Source organism: Aplidium turbinatum, chromosome 4 (assembly GCF_918807975.1).
Source record: "Aplidium turbinatum chromosome 4, kaAplTurb1.1, whole genome shotgun sequence".
In the NCBI taxonomy this organism is placed as follows: Eukaryota; Metazoa; Chordata; class Ascidiacea; order Aplousobranchia; family Polyclinidae; genus Aplidium; species Aplidium turbinatum.
Genome location: NC_137475.1, coordinates 7095571 through 7115065, shown reverse-complemented (window position 1 = coordinate 7115065; position 19495 = coordinate 7095571). Strand labels below are relative to the sequence as shown.

The window sequence follows — 19495 nt, the reverse complement described above, 5'->3', positions numbered from 1 at the left end:
AGGCGCAACTGGCAGTGGACAAGGAGACAAACCCCTCCAAGTAGCTAGATATAAAACATGCCCTGTCATCGCTTGAGCTGTATTTTGAGTCGTAATTGTGCATTTGCATCAAAAATGTGCCAAGAAAGGTAGTTTATGCAACGGTTTTAGCTGTGTTTGAATCTCTTAGAAAAACTTCTAGTCACGTCACTGCCCACACGTCAGTGCTTTTAACTTTTTCACCTCACTCAGCATTTGATCTTACATAAGTCTTTTCCGTTTGGACAGGTTTTTAACACTTCAAAATGATTGTTTTTCACCAACAGGTACGCATCACAGCACGAGCGCTGGCGGTGAATCAGCATCTGCGTCTGCTTCTGATCGTCTGGCGACTGGAGACAGGCAAGGAGTGAATCATAACCAACCGTTGGTCAAAGAGACCAATCAAGACAAGCCTGACGCTTCGGGAAAACGAAACAGCCTCATCAAATACGGCAAGATAGAAGACCCCGAGCTTTACATAAAGAAACACGATTCAATCGTGGACAGAGTGAACACATCTGTGAAACGAAGCACTTTTCAACCTGAACTTTCATCCGAAGAACCAATCTTTGCCCAATCCCGACCCAAAGAAAGAAAAAGCGAATTGGAAATTAATTATAGCGCTGAAGAAGCTATTGATACGTTTCGGCGTTTATCTGAAGAAATAGACACCATCAAAAGTCGCGGTTTTAGACAAAGCACATTAGAAGGAGCTCTCAAATCTGATCGGTCTGAAGCTGAACCCAGAGGGCATAGAAAGGGGATAAACCTGACCGAAACTGTACCAGAGGAATCCCCATTGCAGAACAGTTCCCATTTGAGCCCCATTTCAAAGTATTTTGTCGGCGACAAATCAACAACAACAATAGCACAAGGGGAAAACGTAACAGCAGGAAGCCACCTGCTTTCCGGAAACGCGTCACAAAAGAGAGCAAAAGAGAAACAAAGAGGAAAAGGAGCAGAGCGAGTGGAGAAGTGTAGTGGAGTTCTCTCGGGTGGCAAAGCAGTGAACGATCTCGCAGCCGATCATTCAGTCAAAGTTGATTCATCAAGGCAGGAGCCAGAAATAACTTGCCCTGTCGCCGAGTGCTCGTTCAGTCCCGTTCTTAAAACATCTTCTAGCGATCCTTTTAGCACTGAAAGAGAGCATTTGACCAGCAGCGGTTTTCTGCCTGAAAATTTCACGTTGGCAACGAGCTCTACGTCTGGACTTGATAAAAATTCAACAAAGACCCAAGAACCTGAAGAAAAACCGAAAATGTCTGTATCGACCCAAAGAGCCCCCTTCGCTAAAACCAAGTTCCAGAAGCTATCTGTTGCCCAGCGCCGAGCGAAACTTCGCGAAGTTGTGTTGAAATATGAGAAGGAGTCTTCATCGGACACCGAATCGGTATTATCGGACCACAGCAGTGATGACAGTGACATTGATATGGCTTGGCTTGATGATGCGGTGAGTTGTGACTAAAAACTTATACGTTGGTAAAACATTGCTTAATGATTATCCAATGGACATTAGACCGCAATGTCATGTGAAACTTAATAATTTCTGATCAGAATATGTATTTTTTTTAAAACTTAAGCATATATTATTACACACAAATTACATAAACTACAAAAAAACATACTTTTACGTAACTTTAACATCGAGCAAACCTCTTTTGTGTGTCATTGGTGGTCATATTCCTGGAAAAACCTGCACAACACTGAAAGCAGCTGATTGTTGAATGCTGGTCTGTGCGGTTTGCGTGAGCGCAATCAACCTCAACTCATCAGTTCGTGCTGCACGTTATCACAGTAATAGCATCCAGGGGCGTGACGCATAGCGGGCTGGGGTAGGTCACCCCTTGACAGGCTAAGTGCAGAAAAGTTTCAGCTGTATTTTATGATAGCTTGCATTAAACTTAAGGGATTAACCTAATTTGCAGTACAAGTGAGCGCCAAAAGGGCCGTTTTTTTAGCATTTTCCACCTAGCACATATGTTTAATTAGACCGTTGATTAAAATGGCTGTTTATATAATCCCCCAACATAACAAAGCTTCCCGTTAACGTGATCTCTCGGCCTCATATAGCGGAAATTCGTTATATTTGTTTTTGTCACGTTTTTTTTCTGGTTTTGCTCTCAAGCGCACACTGTTAACTTAGACTGCATTTTTCTTTGGCGCTTTTAAACTAACATGGACTTCCGTTGGAAAACACTGATTGCTGATTTTATTGCAATAAATAATACATAAACATTGAATTATTTTTAAAATGATGCGGCTTGTCAAAATAAAGTTGTTATCTCCAATATACTGTAATCTAACTGACATGCACTCCTTCAATTAGATTAGAGTGTATTAGTTTTATCTGACTTCAAAATGCCGTTCTACTAAGGCTAAGCTAACTACAAAAATTGGGTCTCTTTGATTTGAGCGCGACATTTGCATAGAACATGGCTTATTGATCCATTTTAACTACAGATGCCCACCTGGTCCAGTATTAGTTGCGTCCTGAATCCAAGGCTTGTAATCTACATGGATTTCTGCATTGCTTGTAATTACTGTATGTTGTTTTTAGTTGTGATCAAAAAAGCTCGTCAAAGCTCATTGATATAGTTGTGACATCTGAATTAAGTCACTGAGTCGTTGCCGTCCTACTGAAAAACTATTTCACGGTTTGGATTTGTTCTACATGCGATTTGCGTTATGTCTCGATTTCAAAAACGTTTTGAATATAATGAACTTGACACCACACCTTTTGATTTCTTAATCAGGGTATGAAGGTTGTCTGCAAAGTGAATTTGAAAGGAAGTAGTCAGATAAAATCTTTATGGAATGACAAAGCATTGATTGGTTCAATCAAAGAGTTATGAAAACGACCTCTTCAACCTTTACACGCTCTGTCATGCCGTTCTGACGAGTACACGTACTGTGCTCTTCATGATGAATTGTTAACAGCTCAAACCAATTAGTGCTTAATTATTCTATGACTTAATAATTTTTTTCACCTTTCTAAATATCATTGATCATATTTGGGCGTTTTTGGTCCAAATTAGTATTTTGATTGATTGTCCCAATTTATAAGTGAAGAAAACGTTTCCACCAGCGGCACATTAGCATTTTCTTCCTCCGACCTTAATTATCCAAGATCGTGTTGACTTTTTTTGCTGCTGAGATTAAATTTTTGTTTCTGTTTGATTGTAGATTCTTTTGTGTTTTCATGTTACATCAGTATCCTGATTGACCCAAATTGTTTTCATTTCCTTCGTCCCAGTACACACCGTAGCTACGATAGCTGTCATAAATGGGATTTGTAATATGTTAAACTGTGGGTTTACTGTAGATGTGTAAAATTAAGGCATGCGAAACTCGATGCAAAAAACTAGATCAAATCACAGTTGGATTCACAATCTTATCAGGTTTACCACTCAGCGATAGCTTCCTTTTACAACTTACTCAGCGATAGCTTTTACAACTGATAAATGGAAATTAGTTTGTGGAGTGGACGTTACCTCCTGTAGTGAGCGCAGGATTAGATATCAGTTCTTGTGTTCTCTGTAACTTTCTTGTCTATAAAAAATATGTACTACAAGTTTGTCAGGTCAAATGCACGCAATGATGACAACCAACATATTTTTTTATATTTTGAAACGTAATTTTTTGTCACTATTGATTTGAATTTATGTTTTGTCCACATTGCAAACAACACAATGCAAGTTTTGAAGGCTGCTGTCGTTGCTGATGTAACTTTGACGTCGTATTTTGCAGGATACTGACGCATCCATTTCGTCACAAGAAAAAAAAGCCAAACCTGAAAAAAAGAAGCGAGTTGAAAGACAACAACACCAATACTCCAATGGAATCAGCACCACCAAGCCGCCAAATGACGTCACTCTCAACGGCCGTGACGTCACACCCATCAGCGATGACGTCACGACGACAGGTGATGACGTAGGCGAGCAGCCGGCCAAAGTGGGAAACATGATGGCGATGTGGGAGACGAAAGCGGTGGAGAGGAAGAAGCCTGTTACATCGACAACTCACGAACTGGAAGGAATGCGTAGTCGTTCCGGGGAAGCCAAAACCATCTGGGAGGCTGGTTCGACTCCCACTGAGGGCACCCCGGTGAAGCAGCGCCGGCCGGTCACCATCGAGAGTGACAATAAAGCCGACGCCGACGATGAGACGTTGGAACCCCGCAAAGTTGGATCGATGTTGTCGATGTGGGAAAGCAAGAAGGTGAAGAAGCAAAGCGCTTACGACGCTACGCAAGACGAAGCGTTTGACTCCAGCACAATGGGAAGGCTGAAAGGCGCAAAGGCGTTGTTCCAGAACATGTCTCAAAGCAATGTTGATGAAAGTCGTCGATCTACTGATAATACGCCCTCTTCTCCTAAAGCAGCGACAACGCCTGTCAATGATGTTAAAAGTATGTTTGAAAATAAATCCCAACAACATGAAGTGCAAAGGAATCTATCAGTAAGAAAATCGAAGTCTCCCCCTCCAGTAAAATCTCTTCCTGTGAAAGAGGAGCCTAGTTCTCCAGTTAAAAACACTCCCACTTCTCCTGTTAGAATGCCTCTTCAGTCTCCTAAACCATCTTCAAGACCCCAAGAATACTCTGATGCTGATTCCTTGGATGGCATTTACTCCAATGACGATTTATCCGACGTCCCAACCATCTCATCGACCACCTCTTCCGAAGATGAGGAGGAAGACATCAACAAATGTCCGGAGCAAGTCAACAACGTCCGTCAGATATGGGAACACAGAGCGAGTCAGAAGAAGACGACGAGTCCTTTAAAGGGAAGAAGAGTGTAAGTCATTGATGTAAAAAATCGTTTGTGATTTTTAATCTGAATTTTGGGGAACATTCAACGGAATTTCCAGGAGGAGTTTCAAGTTACATCTCAGAAGCAAATCAGTCGTTTTTTACATTGATTTGACGTCTGCAGACGTTAAATCAATGTAAAAAACGACTGGTTTGTCCGTGTCATAGCTCGATTTGTTTCACCAACGTTTCACTGTAATATTAACCACTAACACTGGTCGATTGGCTGTGCACTTTTTCCTTAGACTTAGTGAAGGTTGATATTCTGCTGAATGCCAATAGAAAGCACATAACGTTACACCATATGGTTGAGCATGCTTTTTAAGCATTGTTACCTAAATCATTGCAACAAAGAATATTAAATCACGTGATGCAGATTCGGCTTAGTGCGTTTGCCACACAACTAGGTGAAGTCTGCAATCTATGTAGGATTGTAGGACGTAGGTGGTAGGTGTAAATAGTTCAATTGAAAATAGAAGCATGTGCCAACCTTTGTTCAAGGCCATGTCATGAGAACTGCTGGAAATTTAACAACAATAGTAAAGCTTTCTTGCACTTTTTGCTATTGTTGCATCATGTCAATGTTACATAATGAAGTATTTCTATTGACTGACAGACTTCCTTGACGTGAGTCAGCAAAATTGGCCCTTTTTATATTGATGCAAATTGCAATTGATTGATTTAAATTTTTAAATATCTGCAAACCTTTTATGTACAAATCTTTTCCACTACAACTCTTACAACATGGCCAGCTGCGGCGCTCAAAGCATTTTTATTTTTTATCCAATTTGTTATGTCGTTGAGCTGTTAAGTTAATTATTTCAGGGTGCTGGAGTATTGATACCACAAACTGGTCCTCTCAGCTCACAAAAGTTTTTTTTTACATGGTTTTAATGTCTAACATGGTGAGAATTACGTGAAAGGACAACTTTTATCAGGTAGGTTGAAATATATGCCTCATATTGAATAGATCTCGTTTTCCAGGTCTTTGCAAGATAGGATCAAGTCCGAATCCCAAACGGATCAGGAATGCTCGATCCCGGATGTAGCCGGAACGGCATCCGCCTGGGAAGAAAGAAGCTCTGAAAGAGAAGCTGAAAACCAAAGGTAGATAGCTGAGTTTAAGTTTTTTCATCATATAATTGTCATCATTTTAGGCAGGGTTAGTCAGTGAGGTCTGGTCAGGAGAAAACGTGTCTTCAATCAAAATCGGTTACTTTTAACCTATTTTTAACGTTCAACTACGTTGATACAGCGTACATTGTGTACTTTGCTTGTAACTCGTATGCTGCAGTATGTGTGTTGTGTGTATGTTTTTCATATTTTGATTCGAAGCGATTTTCCGACGTGGCTGCCACTCTTTGTGCTGTGGATACAATTACGGTCTTTATTGTGTTTTTTAGCTTCGCAGAATATAAATTGTTTGTCACATTTTTGCGTCTAACAGTCTCAAAAGTTTGGATTCCTGATCAGAAACCCCGTGTATTCTGGTTTGGTGACATTTAATCACGCGACATTGAATCTCTCTGGCAGTGCACCGCTAGACTATCGTCCAAATGAATTCTTCAAGACGTTGAATCAATGTGAAAAACGACGGGTTTTGCTAGCTGGTTATTGAGTACAATCAAATCACGCATCCGCAAAATGCCATTTTGACGTTGATTCAATGTTATTTACTGTTAAAACCAACGTTGAAACAAAAATGTGTGAACTCAATTTGCCCCTTGTTGTTTTTTATGTTCATTATGCGACTAGGTAAGTCAGGGTTTCCCACTTTCAATTTTATGATTTTTCTTACATCATTGATTCAGTCTATCACGACCGGAAGACGTCTATAACCGTTATTTAGAGACAACCTAATCTAGGCGGATGCTGTCCATGAATGACGTCATTGACAAGCTTTTTAACCATGCTTGATGATGTCATGGAATTTTACACAAAATACGAAACTATGGTGGAATTTTTAATGAAGGTTTGGATAAAGTGCTACATTAAAACTATGACGCAATATCTTGTCAACGTAAAACCATTGTTTTACTTCATCGCTTCTCACATTGTTGTAAACTTTGAATCTCACCACCAAGAAACAAGGCAATCAAGGAAATAAAAGGCTCGTTTTTGCGCGGTGTGCAAAGACTTCATAGACGCACGTATCTGCAATGTAAATTGTGTGAGTGAAAAACAATCATTTTTCAGCCAGAAAACCCTTTTTACAGTGATTCAACGTATGAGATTGTATGGGCAAAAAAACAATCATTTACTCAAATCAATGATTTTTTCTAAAAATTGAGCTTAGATTAATTGTTTTCATTAAATTTTCGATCATTTTTGTTGAATCAGCGTGATCATTTTGAGATTTGCTTAGCTAGCAAATTAATCCTTTTTTACGTTGAATTCAGCACCTATAGAGTAGACGTTGAATCAAAAAAAAAAGGGGACTGATTTGCTGTCTTGAAATTTCAAAACTTTTTATTGGCAAAATCTTTTTGAACTAGTTTCCATTGTTTCTCACACTCGTTGCCAAAAAAGTGTTCTTGTAGCGCATGGTTGTTAGCAATTGCTGTGAAATTTTACCAGCTTGTCTCTGTTGTGGTTGACAAACCCAGACAGCAAAATCCGTCATTTTTGCATTGATTCAACGTTTGCAGACGGATTTTGCTGTCAGGGAAATGTACATCACTGGACGTTTTTTTAAAAGATCTTTTAACTTTTCAACACTTCTTTAAGCTATAGGTGTTTGTTTGTATGTAGCAGTGACACTCCTAACTGAAGATAAATTTCTACTTCAAATGAGAAATGTGTAAACACACGTTTTTCCAATCTTGAGAAATAAAAGTGTTATTGTTATATGTCTTTTTGTGATCAAATATTTTCTGTTCACATAAAAGTGTACCATAGGGAAAGTAAGAACGAACAATAAGTAGATCCCTAATTTGGTAAATGAAACAGAGCTAACATTTCTATTGGTTATTTTTATCCAGTTTTTGTTTGAAACTACCTATTGTACGATGTTTCTTTGTGCTCATTCACCATTTCATTTGTTTACCTTAATTCAGCGTCCGTAGATGTGAAATCAATGTAAAAAATGATTTTTGGCTGGTTAAAATTTCAGCTAACTGCAATGCAAAAATTTTTTGAAGCTCGCGTAATAGCTTCACTGTGCAATTTTAGTAAATCACGTTGATGAATTTGTAACGGAAATTTTTACGTTACGTAAACTTTTGTACGTTAAACTTTTTTCAAACGTAAAGTTCCATATACACATTGAAATGCGTGCTGTGTTGCAAAGCTATTTTTGTGTTATGTTCTTCATCACTTCCTACCGCCACTGGTAATATTTAAATTCAAAGCAGCTTACACAATCTCACCAACATATCAAAGAAACATTAACATTGTGTTTATTTCAAAGTGTAATCTTTTATTGTCTCGTCCACTAGTTGTTTAACGTTTACACTATTTTTACTGTATTATGAGGCTCTTGAAAACTGTAATAACTTGCTTGTTGTAAAACTTTACTACCTGCTTCTGGCGCAAGATTTCTGACTGCGTGTTTACTTTTTATGCAAGCTCTGAATCCCTGCTAACCAATTGGTTGAATTAATGCAAAAAGACGTAATTTTTAGTAGGACAGGATAACACAGTTAGACTGTACCTCACCTATAACTTTTTTTGTGTGTTTTCGATGTCACACTCCCACACTGCACTTTCGTTTCTCAAAGTAGTTTTCAAATTAAAAAAAAAAATTACGGAAAAAAGGAAAGTAAATTGAGATGAGCCTTGGCCTGCCAACGTTCGGCCTGATCGGTGTTGTGGATAATTTCTGAAGGCTTGCAATTTTTCCTTTGCATTGTGATGTACGCAGTTAAGTTTAAGCTGTCAAAACTAGATTTATTGAAATAATTTTGATGCGAACACTCTGCAAATTGCCATCTTTGCAGAGCAGAACGGAGGTAGGCCTCCAAGCAATTCACAAACAAATAGCAACAAATTTGTCGTATTCATGAAGGTTTCGGTTGCATTTTGTATTGTGTGTTTTTTTTTTTTCCGAAACCGCTTTCTTGAATTCGCACAAGCGGACACACAACGCTTTAGGTGACACTTCCTAGTTTAAAAAATCCGTCCTACTTACATTAATTCAGCATCTCCTGATGTTAAATCATTATAAAAAGAAACTAATTTTACGAGTCGTGTTGTCTGTGATTGTTCAATATTCATGTTCAACAAGAATTTCGATTTTCACTCGTTAACATTAAATTATGAGAAAGAACAAACTTGGCTTATTCACCTTTTTCTTAACCGTCCAAGTTGTTACTTTTTTGTTTCTATGCGATTGAAAAGTTTCTCTTCATGTTGCTTCAATTTCAACAAACGTTGAAACAACGTAAAAAGCTCACTTTTAATTCTCAGAACTTGCTTCGATGAAATCAATACCTGCTTGCTTCACACCATTTCGCTATTCACCAACGTTATTATTATGCTGTATTTGATTATTATAATTGGATGTTGAATGTTCAATAAACTCGAATGCGGATTGCAAATCACGGTTTGTTTTTAGATTTAGTCAGATGGCAGGGTTAGTGCAAGATGGTACAACGGCGTCTCACTTCAGTAAAACTTCACCTGTTTAATTTATCTTAACGTGTACTCAAAACCGAGTGAAAAAGCTTGATTTTTACTAACGATAGTTATTTGTATATACACGTATTAATACAACCATGTTCTTTTTAAGAACAAAAAGTCATGAATTTTTTTTATTTTGTTTTTAGTTTTATCATGAAATGTTAGTTTGAAGTTTTAATTTTAAATTGCTTAAATTTAAATTTTAAATGTCTATATTTTTAATATTCAAAGGTAGTCTATAGTTATGCTTTCGTTAAAATAGACACCTGACACTACATGGAAAATAATCAGAGTTTGTCTATGGCCCTTTGTGATAAAGGATAAAAAAATAGCCTTTTTGTATTAATTTTTTTCGATATTTAATTTGAAGCCTTTTCAGGTTATCAGGGTCCCAACAATTTTGCAGCTATTCAAGTTTTAGTTTTAAAAGCAAAGCAGCATTTTTGGTTTTACTTTCCCACAATTGGTGGTACAACGTCGCCAGCGTGAGAAATAACAGTCAACAGCTATTTTAAGTATTACCAGCTCTACTTCTGTGCTTGTGCAATCATTTTTTTTGCACACACACACACCGTGAAATTAACCATTCGCTAGGTGGCAGCAGTGAGTAATCCGTCTACTCCACATCGCTGCATTCTGTCCTGTATGAAACATTCGATGGTGTTGCGCTCTGAAACAATAGCATGGAAGCTGGTAGAAAAAGAAAATTGCATTATGTTTCCATCTTCATTTTTTAAAACTCGGTTAAGCAGAACCGTGAACACAAATCTTCATAATTAGCTCGAATATTGTCGCCGTGACGTAATGTGATGTGACCAGCCAATATGTTTTTCAAAGCCCTGCGAATTCTCTGAATGCACACGGTTTTCTACCCATGTTACACAATTATTTTACCGCTAAAATGACATAACTCTCTAAAAAATTGTGCGTTTATACCACTAGCGTATGAAACCAAGTTGCACTAGTGGATGCGACCTCATATTAATTCACCACACAAAACAAAAGAAATGAATTGAATCCCTTAGTTTTCGGTACAACCCTATTCACGATAAAGCACACAATATTTTTTATAATGCATTTATATATGTATACGATAGGCGTAGGTGATGCAAGCATATTCAACAAACAACCTTCTGCAAACTCATTTACTTTCCTACTTGCCCCACATCCATACATATCCGCAACTTTGTGTACAATTTGTTATTGCTTTCTAAGGCATGACTGCAAACTGTGTGAAGTTCTTTTTTGCTCATTTATGTAAATTCAACGTCTGGCTCCATAAAACTTACTCAAAGAATCATCCTCTACCCCCTTTGCCTATGAGTTTCCGTTTCATTGTTTTCAATAGTTAAACTATGGTCGGAAGCTTATGTCATTTGTCTAACCCAGTTCTGTCTCTTCAGAGGGCTATCTTTTCTATTTGTGGTAGTTTTCGGTCAATTATTACCATAGTACCATAGTTTCAACTCTAAGTCTATAGACACAGGCTGGAAGTAAATGGTTACTAGTGTAAATTGTCAACCAGAAAGTCAGTAATTTTTCTTTATTGATACGTCTAAAGATGTTAAGTCAATGCAAAAATTGACTGGTTTGTCGGCTGAGTTTTTTTTCTTTACTACGTTCTGATCTTTTATGTTGGCTAAACTACAGCGTTAAGCTTGTGTTCAAGAGTCAAGGTTGCGTTTTCCAATGGCATTCTACTTTCCGTCGCTGAATGGATGGATATTTGGTGAAATGAATTATTAAAAGTCCACTTCCTGAGTTTTTAGCACTTAAATGTTGACATTTTTTCGTTTGAATTATGTAACCATGCATCAAGCTGACCTGATAAAAGCTGACAGTATATGCAGGAAAAGCTGAATTCGTTCATTCACCTGCGCTCAACGAAGTCATGTTTGCGTAGAGAAAGTGGCCAGATGTTGATTTTCATTCAATGCTGAGGCACAACGATTTTTTTCTCATTAAAAAGTTAGAATTATGAGCTTAAAAAAGTTGCGTTTTTCCGACAGACATATTCATATTCAGCTGATTTGATTTTCAAGTGATTGTTTTGTCAAGAGAGAAGTGGGTTTGCACTTGGTTTAGTTAGCCTGTAATAACAGTAGCCTTTGCAGCTGAAGTTCCGTACGAAAACGAAATCCCATTACTGGAAATGCGCTGAAGCAAGTGTGCTAGTTGTAGTAATAGTCTGTGAAATGAGTTGTATTCATCTTTTTAAATAGACTAAGACTGACCACAGGATTATTGCTCTATTCTGCGCATCAAGAGTGTTATTGTCAACCATTATGAATGTTGCAATTAAATTTTCGAACAGGTAACATGTTTGAGTTCGTTGTGAGCATTAGTGTGTTTTCTGAACAGTGAGAAGTTGAGCATTATTTCTGTTTTGTATTCTTTTTCGTACAATATACAGATGTACACTTCAGACCTAACAAAGTATACAAACGCAAATGACCGACTGGTAGGCAAGCCACACTAGTATTCTTCCAGCATTTTTGTTCCGAATTTTTTTCTGAAGATGGCTATTTTGATACTTATACAATGATAAAAATGCTGATAGCTTAAATCAAGAATTTTCAACTGCGCAATATTAGACAAGTACATACCTTTTCAATTTTAATATAGCTCACGTAGTGCTTGTCAGAGATACAAATTTACAAAAGTCACTATCCAGTTAGCAAATCAACTAGACGTTGAATCAGCGTAAAAAACGGTTGATCTTCTGTCTGAAAAAAGCCGTGTTTTCGCACACAGTTTTGATAAACATTATTTTATTTGCTGTTCATAGCGTGTGATGTGCTTTTCAGTGTCGATATCCCTACAGAAGATGATGCACTGGAACCGCCTTCACATCAACCAGAAGTTATCAAGTCGCCTGCACGTAAATCAAACATTCAGGTACATATTGATTAACAACACTACGGTATTGTATCTTCAATAGTTTTTGGTTTTGTCGATGTTCTTTGTTCTTTTAACATTTAAATGATGCAAAAGTTACCACCTGATGAACTCAAATAAAAAGTTAGTTGTGTAAGAATGAATGACTGAATGGATAAAATTTAGCTTTTCTGCAACAATGGGGCTGATATGCGAAAGTAATTGTGATTTTCAAACGTTGCTTTCATTATTTTTATTTTCAATAAATGTAAATATCATTTATTTTCCATCTTTAACGTGTTCTGGATGAAAATAAGAATACAAGCTATGATAAGCGATATGCAAGTGAGCCAATGAGCTGGAAAAGGTGTCAAGGATTTAAAACGCACTTGAATAGTTATGTGGGTAATAAGTGGTATTTCTGTCGCTAGCACGGCCACAAAACCCGAAAACTGCTGAAACCACAAAATTAAACGACCAAAAATATAATGCACATCTAATTGTTTTCATTATTTTACGCTTTCTTTTGATCTTGCAATGCTCAGCTTCTCAGCTGTTTACCTGCGTATCAAATCGTAGTTTAGAAAAGTCGCTCCACTGTTGTTAGGCGTTGATAGCAGTGTTCAGGTTTTGAGCCAAACCAAGTAATTTGTAATAAAGTTATGCTTTGAATTATTGAATATATCACAGACAACCTTTTGTCAGCTTTGTAAAGGTAAATTCACCCACCAATTTGTTTTATAAGGAAATCTGTGCGTTTTTTAAATACTGAACATCCTTAGGTGTACGTTTTGCCATTAGATACATTGAGTGGAAAAGCTTTGATTTCAAGTCATTTTCTGAAGTTGAGCTGCCTGACTATCTCAACAGCAAAGCACAAAAAGTGTCGTACTGCAGTGATAAAGAAAAAGTTGAAAATTTTTCAGTTTTTCTTGAAGATTTACTGAATTTTTTTTGTTTTGAAATATGTAGAAAAAAATTTCTGCTCGAAGAAAAAAACGTGGTCGTCGATGCATGACGCAGCCAATCACTGGTGATGATGTCACAAACGCACAACAACTCATGCATGACCAAACGTGAGTGCATATTTTGTTTGCTTTCCTGTTCAAAGTATCCCAGACAGCAAATCAACCGTTTTTTTGCATTGATTTACGGTCTGCAGACATTTTTACAGACGTTGAATCAATGTAAAAAATGGTTGATTTGTTGTCTAGGTATCTTCATGATGACATAATCTGACGTTTGTATCACTGTAATAATTTATGAGCTGTGCCGCCCTAGCCTGAAAGTCAGTCCTTTTCGCACTGATTCAACGTTTGCCGAATCAATGTCTTCAAGCGTTGAATCAATGCAAAGAAGGGCTGGGTCATTCGTAATTTGTGGTTGGCAAAAAAGGGTGAAGACCGTTTTGAAAGTGTAATCAAGACGATGCATTGCTGAACTGTTGAGTGCTCTGTTGGCACGGTCCAAGTCAGTTAAAAGGCTTTTAATTTTGCATTGGCAAGTGTAAGATATTTCATAAAAAATAACATATGACTATGAAAAACCAACGAAACAAAGCATGTAAAGGAAAGTATCTTATTGTGAAACTCGTTTTCTGGCTTGGTTTGTGAGGTTAAAAACAATTATTAATCAACTTTGTCTCCACCTTCATTATGCGGCGGATTGTTTTTTGGATCTTCTCTGTAATGGTCATTAGATATTGATCAGTGTGAAATTAACTCAGAAATTGCGAGTTGATTCCAGTGGGGTCTTGATTTGAATTTGAAAAGCAAGATTTCACGCGTCGGTGTTTGGTTGAATCTTCAGACTGATTATTTCAAGTTGGTTAAAAATACCTTTTGAATTTGTTTAAAACCTCAGAGAAAGCTTACTAAAGAAAGCCAGTGAATCGTATGTGTTTTTGTCGGATTCACTGGTAATGTAATTTGACTCCCACCCTTCAATCGGGCCTCGTTATCTTGATTCTTCATTCTGTCTGACAGTCGCTTTTGAGAAGGGTGTTGTTTATACATCAGTCGTGTGTAGCGATAAGGACATATAGACTCCCAGAGTTCTTCTAGGCAAGCTTTCCTATTGTTTTACATTTATTTCATGTACTTTGAAGAAGATTTGATGAAAATAGCATTTTTTGATTTAATCTTTGAAGGAAAACCTGTTTCAGCAAGAATTGACTCATTTCGCTCCCGATTCTTGGTGCCCAACGACAGATATGTTTACAAAATTTGCTGTCGAAAGGGTGCTGGGTTAACTTTGTAAAAACTATAAAGAAAAACAGTAAAAGCAGTTTTTCCGTCTTCTGTAAATAAAGGTTGTGCAGCAATGCTAAAGGTGCAACAGTTTGTTTAAGGTATAGCACATTACAAAAAAACTGTGTTTAAATTACTTTGAAATGACGTGATATGATGATGGTGAGCTTGTTGATTGTTGTGCAAGGGCGGGTTTGGTAGTGTGACACTTCAATGATTTGTTTATTGTCTACATTGGTAAAGCGCAGCGAGTGAGTTGCTATCTTTTAAAAGCGGCATGGTTGTAGCTTGGGGCATTGGGAATTTCAGATCCCAGTCCCAGCTAGTAAATCAGTCATTTTTTTACATGTGTTCTACGTTGAATCGATGTAAATAAAACTGTTTGCTAGTGGTGTGCTGTCAGTTCAGTTTTTTATTGGATTTTATTGTTTTTTATTTTATTGAGATTGTGGATTGCTACAGTCTCACCGCAATATCATACCTAGTGGAAATGTGTACAGTGGCTGAATAAACGATTGTAGAGCAATTCTAAACATCCTCATCAGTATCATCAGTTCAAGCGTTTTGAATTTTCTAAAGGTGTTCTGACGAGTCTATTTTGAAGAAGTGTGAGTATTTCTGTAAAGATTTTATAACGAAACGTACTAAGTAGGTTTATCTTGTATGTCCTAAACATCCATGAAAAATACATCTGGTTGCACTCAACCTGAAATTGTATCAGATTTAGTTGATAAAATAAAGGGATCAGTCTGGCATTGAGGACTACCGGGCAGCTCTTCAATTAAAGATCAATCAAACTTTACAAACTGCATCCTGCATTGTTCTATGTTCTATCAAAGTTGTTGACAAAAACAACGCTTTACCCTCAAAGTTGTTGTCTGTGTCTGTTCTATTATGCCTTCCTAGTCGTCAAATTATTTGTTTTTTTACATGGCTTCAACATTTGCATACGTTGAAATTTTGTAAAAAAGAACTGAACAGCTGAAATCGCTATTCTAAAAGCTCTCCAATAGTCAAGGACACGACTCAAATCAGATCTGATGTTACAGAGTTGAAGCAGCCACTGTTATTATGTACGCCATTAAATAATTTACAATATAATTGAATTTATCATTAGCATAAAAGAGTGTTACGTCATTGTTGCTAGTGGCAACGAGTGTAACAATGTCGAGCAAACAACAATAAATAATTTTGCTCTTTCCGTCTTTGAACGCTACGATTTATATTCAGTTTAATTGCTTAGCGACCGGTGTTGGTTTTGGAGGATTGATTTGTGATGGTAGCTTAGAAGGAAGGGGCCTACCTCTAAACCCAGACAGTTTTTTGTCATATCCAGGCTTTCGCCCGGTGGTTGAAGATTTAGATTAATTGGACGGGGAGGCAAGGAAGCCAATCTTCCTGTCCTCCTTCTGTTCTGCCAATGACACAGTTACATGCTCTTGAGCGGTGTCGAACCGGCGCCCTTTCGAGTGCCGTTTCAGTGCTCTCTCCACTTTGCTATGCAAACCAGACATCAAATCACAACACTGAATGAAAAAATGATCTTTTCAGCAAAACGCGTTATTTAAAACTTGAAAAAATACTGATTTGCCATTTTTTCGATGTTTGGGAGTGTTTGTTTTTCTGGTGCTGAGGATAGTAATTTGTGTAGATGTAGGAAGGCAAACTGTATCGCTAAGGTTCAATAACATAGGACTCTCTGGCTTGTAGCACAAGATCGCAGAAGACATTAGTGGTTAAGTCTAGTTAGTGGTCGGATGTAAAAGCTTATGTTAAACCAAGCGTGATTAAAAGTTTCCAGAGGGCAATTTCGATAAAAGAAATATCCAGAAAGGCTTTGTTCTTGTTTGACATCGTCTATCATAAGTTTTAGTTCTTAGTGAAGTAGACAGCGAGTGGCAGCAGCCTACCTGTGTTGACGAAATCGTTAAAGTTTTGTGAAAAGCTCAGTAACTATGTCGCCAATGTCCAAATAGACAGTGGTCAGTTTCGAGTACAGTTTTACAACGGAAAATAAAAAAAAACTTCAAAGCAGGTCGCTGAATTTATTGATGATAGTATTTCAAGTGATTGATGGTATTTTATGAAATTTTTAAGTTTGTTATTTGTCATTAATATATTTACAATAATTTGAATGGGACAAAAAGTTTTTTTTAGCTAGAAAAAATATCTTTGAAAACCACCTGAGCATTAATTTCAAGCCCAGGAGTCATATATAACAAAATGCACTGCTGTAGACTGCTGTTTAGTGTTGTTTGAACTTATCAGGTTTATGTAAGTTCATCATTTTACAACGTTTGATTATCATGATTGCAATTGTGGTCAAAGTGTCTCTCACTAAAGTGCAGTTATAAAATCCCTTCCTATTATGGTTCTTCGGTATCGGCACAGGGCTTACAGCTGTTGTTATTTCATTGCTTTCTCTTGAGAAGGCAATTCGCAAAGTTCGATAGAGTGCGTACCCCGCACATACTTGCTTTGTCAATAAAATTTGAAGCTGTATGATGACAGTTGTAGTTTAACTCATGAAAAGTTTTGTTTTTTTATGATCAGACTAATAACTTCATTGTGAATTGCGGTGCTTCAGTTCTTTGGCTGGAACCCTTTTTTGATTTGTTTAATTGACTGAGAAGGTGTCTTGCCCTTTTCAATTCAATAAATTCATAGTTTTTGCATTGATTCAACGTCTGCAAATTTTGAATCGTTGTAAAAAAAGATAGGTTTTACTAGCTGGCAAACATCTGAACTAGAAATAACATCGTAAGCTTTCCGTGTAGGTGAGAAACAATGGATGTGGTTTTTGTTTATAATTTTGTGTTACGTTTATGTAACGTATGACCACACACCCCAGACAGTAAATAACCATTTTTTACGGTCTGCAGACGTTAAAACAATGTAAAAAACGGTTGATTTGCTGTCTGGGACCTAGCAGTCCTAAAAATTTAAATGCTGAGTGGCTTGCACAATGGTTGTTCGATTTTACAGCAGACTGTAATTTGATGTCACAATTACATTGAATTTTAGTCAGCTGTTCTGAAGTTTGCTCTTTAATCTCTTCACAGATTATAACATATTAAGAGATAGGCGAGCTGAATATTTATCACGCTTTAATAAGCAGTTTTAAAAACTGCTTAAAAATGTAAAGCCAGGTGTTTATGGATGACAGGAAAGGAAAAAAAACGTGTTCAGTTTTGTATTTCTACTTTTTATCATTTTAAAATCTTGGTTTAAGGCCATCGGATTTAACTCAGGAATGTGCTCAGAAGATGCTATGTAATATTACAGCGCAGTTTTCACGTCCAAAACTACCTTACTCAACGAGTCTTTTTTTAAATGAAGTATTTTTGTTTCAATAACTAATTGATTGAAGCTATTAATGTGTGTGGGAAAGCATAACTTGTAGACATTTTTTAAAAGTTTGTTTAAGATTAATTAATAGTAGGAGCAATGCACTCAGGGTTGCCATTTTTTAAAAAGTTTTTTGCCGTGTTTGTTGTCAAATAAACTTTACATCGTGATCATTAAACTTAGTTTGCCTGGAGCTTTGCTTTCCGTTTAAGGGCATTTAAGAAACAGTTTTGATTTTGTAAAACTGAAATGCGTGGGTAGGATAACTTTTGCACGACCACATTTTCTTTGCTTTCAGTGCACAGGATTTGTGTTTTTAGCTCAGATTAAGCTTTTTGTGAATTTTTGTGTTGAAAATGCATTCACTTTTGAAAGATTTTGCAAACTTTTGTCCAATCCTTTTTCGATATTAGATTTTTGGTTAACGTTTGTGACATCACAATCAAGACAATGGTGAAATATATTATTCGGATGAGCAGATGACATTTTTTATTATTTTTGTTTAACACGATAAAGTCAGTTTGTCTGTGATTTTTTTCGGGGAAAGTCTAGTTTTGTCTGTTGGATTGAAAAGTTGTGCTTTGAAGGGCAGTACAATCTGGAGAAACGACTGAAAATGTAGGCTGCTAAAATAAAAAAAGAAATTAGCTTTATTACATTTGTTCAACGTGACTGATTTAGACTTTAACGGTTAAAAATGAAGCAATTTTTACAGTGACGCTTACGGCAAGTGTTAACACTTTCACAAATTCCTTCAGAAATTGTGAATTTGTATGAAATGTTAAAACCATGTTTAAAATTCTAATGACTTTTCTTCACTGCATGCAGTTCTAACTGTAATAAAATTTCCTCACAGTTGATGCAGATATTTAAAAAAAGGGCATTTGGTGAAACTTTTTAGTCGCTGCTTGAGAATTTTGAAATTTTATAAACTGGTTTCCAAGTTATTTAGTTTCTCCCGTTTGTTGTTTTATTTTTGAAGTTATTGCAAAAAGCACGTTCTGTAGTTAAATTAAGGGACGGCGGACGATGCAGTGATTTGTGTCTTGTTGCATACAAAATGTCGTTATAGACTTTAATGTAACGAAATGTCTTGCTCACGTTTCCTTTTGTTCCAAGTAACTTTCATACTCAACCAATTAGCGTTGTATATATTTTGTACTGCGTGATGTTACTGCAGTGTTGTCTATACGTTTATTCACCACTTGCACGATTGTCAAAAAGAAATGACTAACAAAGCTAGAAGCTAGTTAACGGTTGATTGCAGCATTGTCATTTATGTCTTGTGTAGGCTTGTGGATATAGTACGTTGGGTTTTGTCAAGAGTTTTAAATTTTTTGTCTGGCTTTGTTGCTTGGCTTGCAACTGCAATACAAGAGTTTTGTGAACAGTCAAGGTAAGTGATTTCAGAAGTGCAGTGAAATAAGTCTCTGCTCAAAAACGTCAGTTAGGATCAACATTTTTATTATATTTATCTTATTATTTTTCAGACAACTGTTTTATAGATTATTAAGACCGAATTCTGAGTACACCACAAAAATAAGTGATTTTCAAAACCTTGATATTTCGT

At 36.8% G+C, this 19495-nt stretch overlaps 1 protein-coding gene across 1 annotated transcript in view; it reads left to right on the top strand.

The window, feature by feature from the left end:
- LOC145768731 (uncharacterized) overlaps positions 1 to 19495 on the top strand; it is a 51077-nt gene that overhangs the window by 8396 nt on the left and 23186 nt on the right. The window contains exons 7-11 of the mRNA XM_082580311.1: positions 306 to 1471; positions 3769 to 4817; positions 5816 to 5938; positions 12259 to 12349; positions 13301 to 13404. Of these exons, the coding sequence (XP_082436437.1) occupies positions 306 to 1471; positions 3769 to 4817; positions 5816 to 5938; positions 12259 to 12349; positions 13301 to 13404 (2533 nt within the window). The remainder of the gene's footprint in view (positions 1 to 305; positions 1472 to 3768; positions 4818 to 5815; positions 5939 to 12258; positions 12350 to 13300; positions 13405 to 19495) is intronic.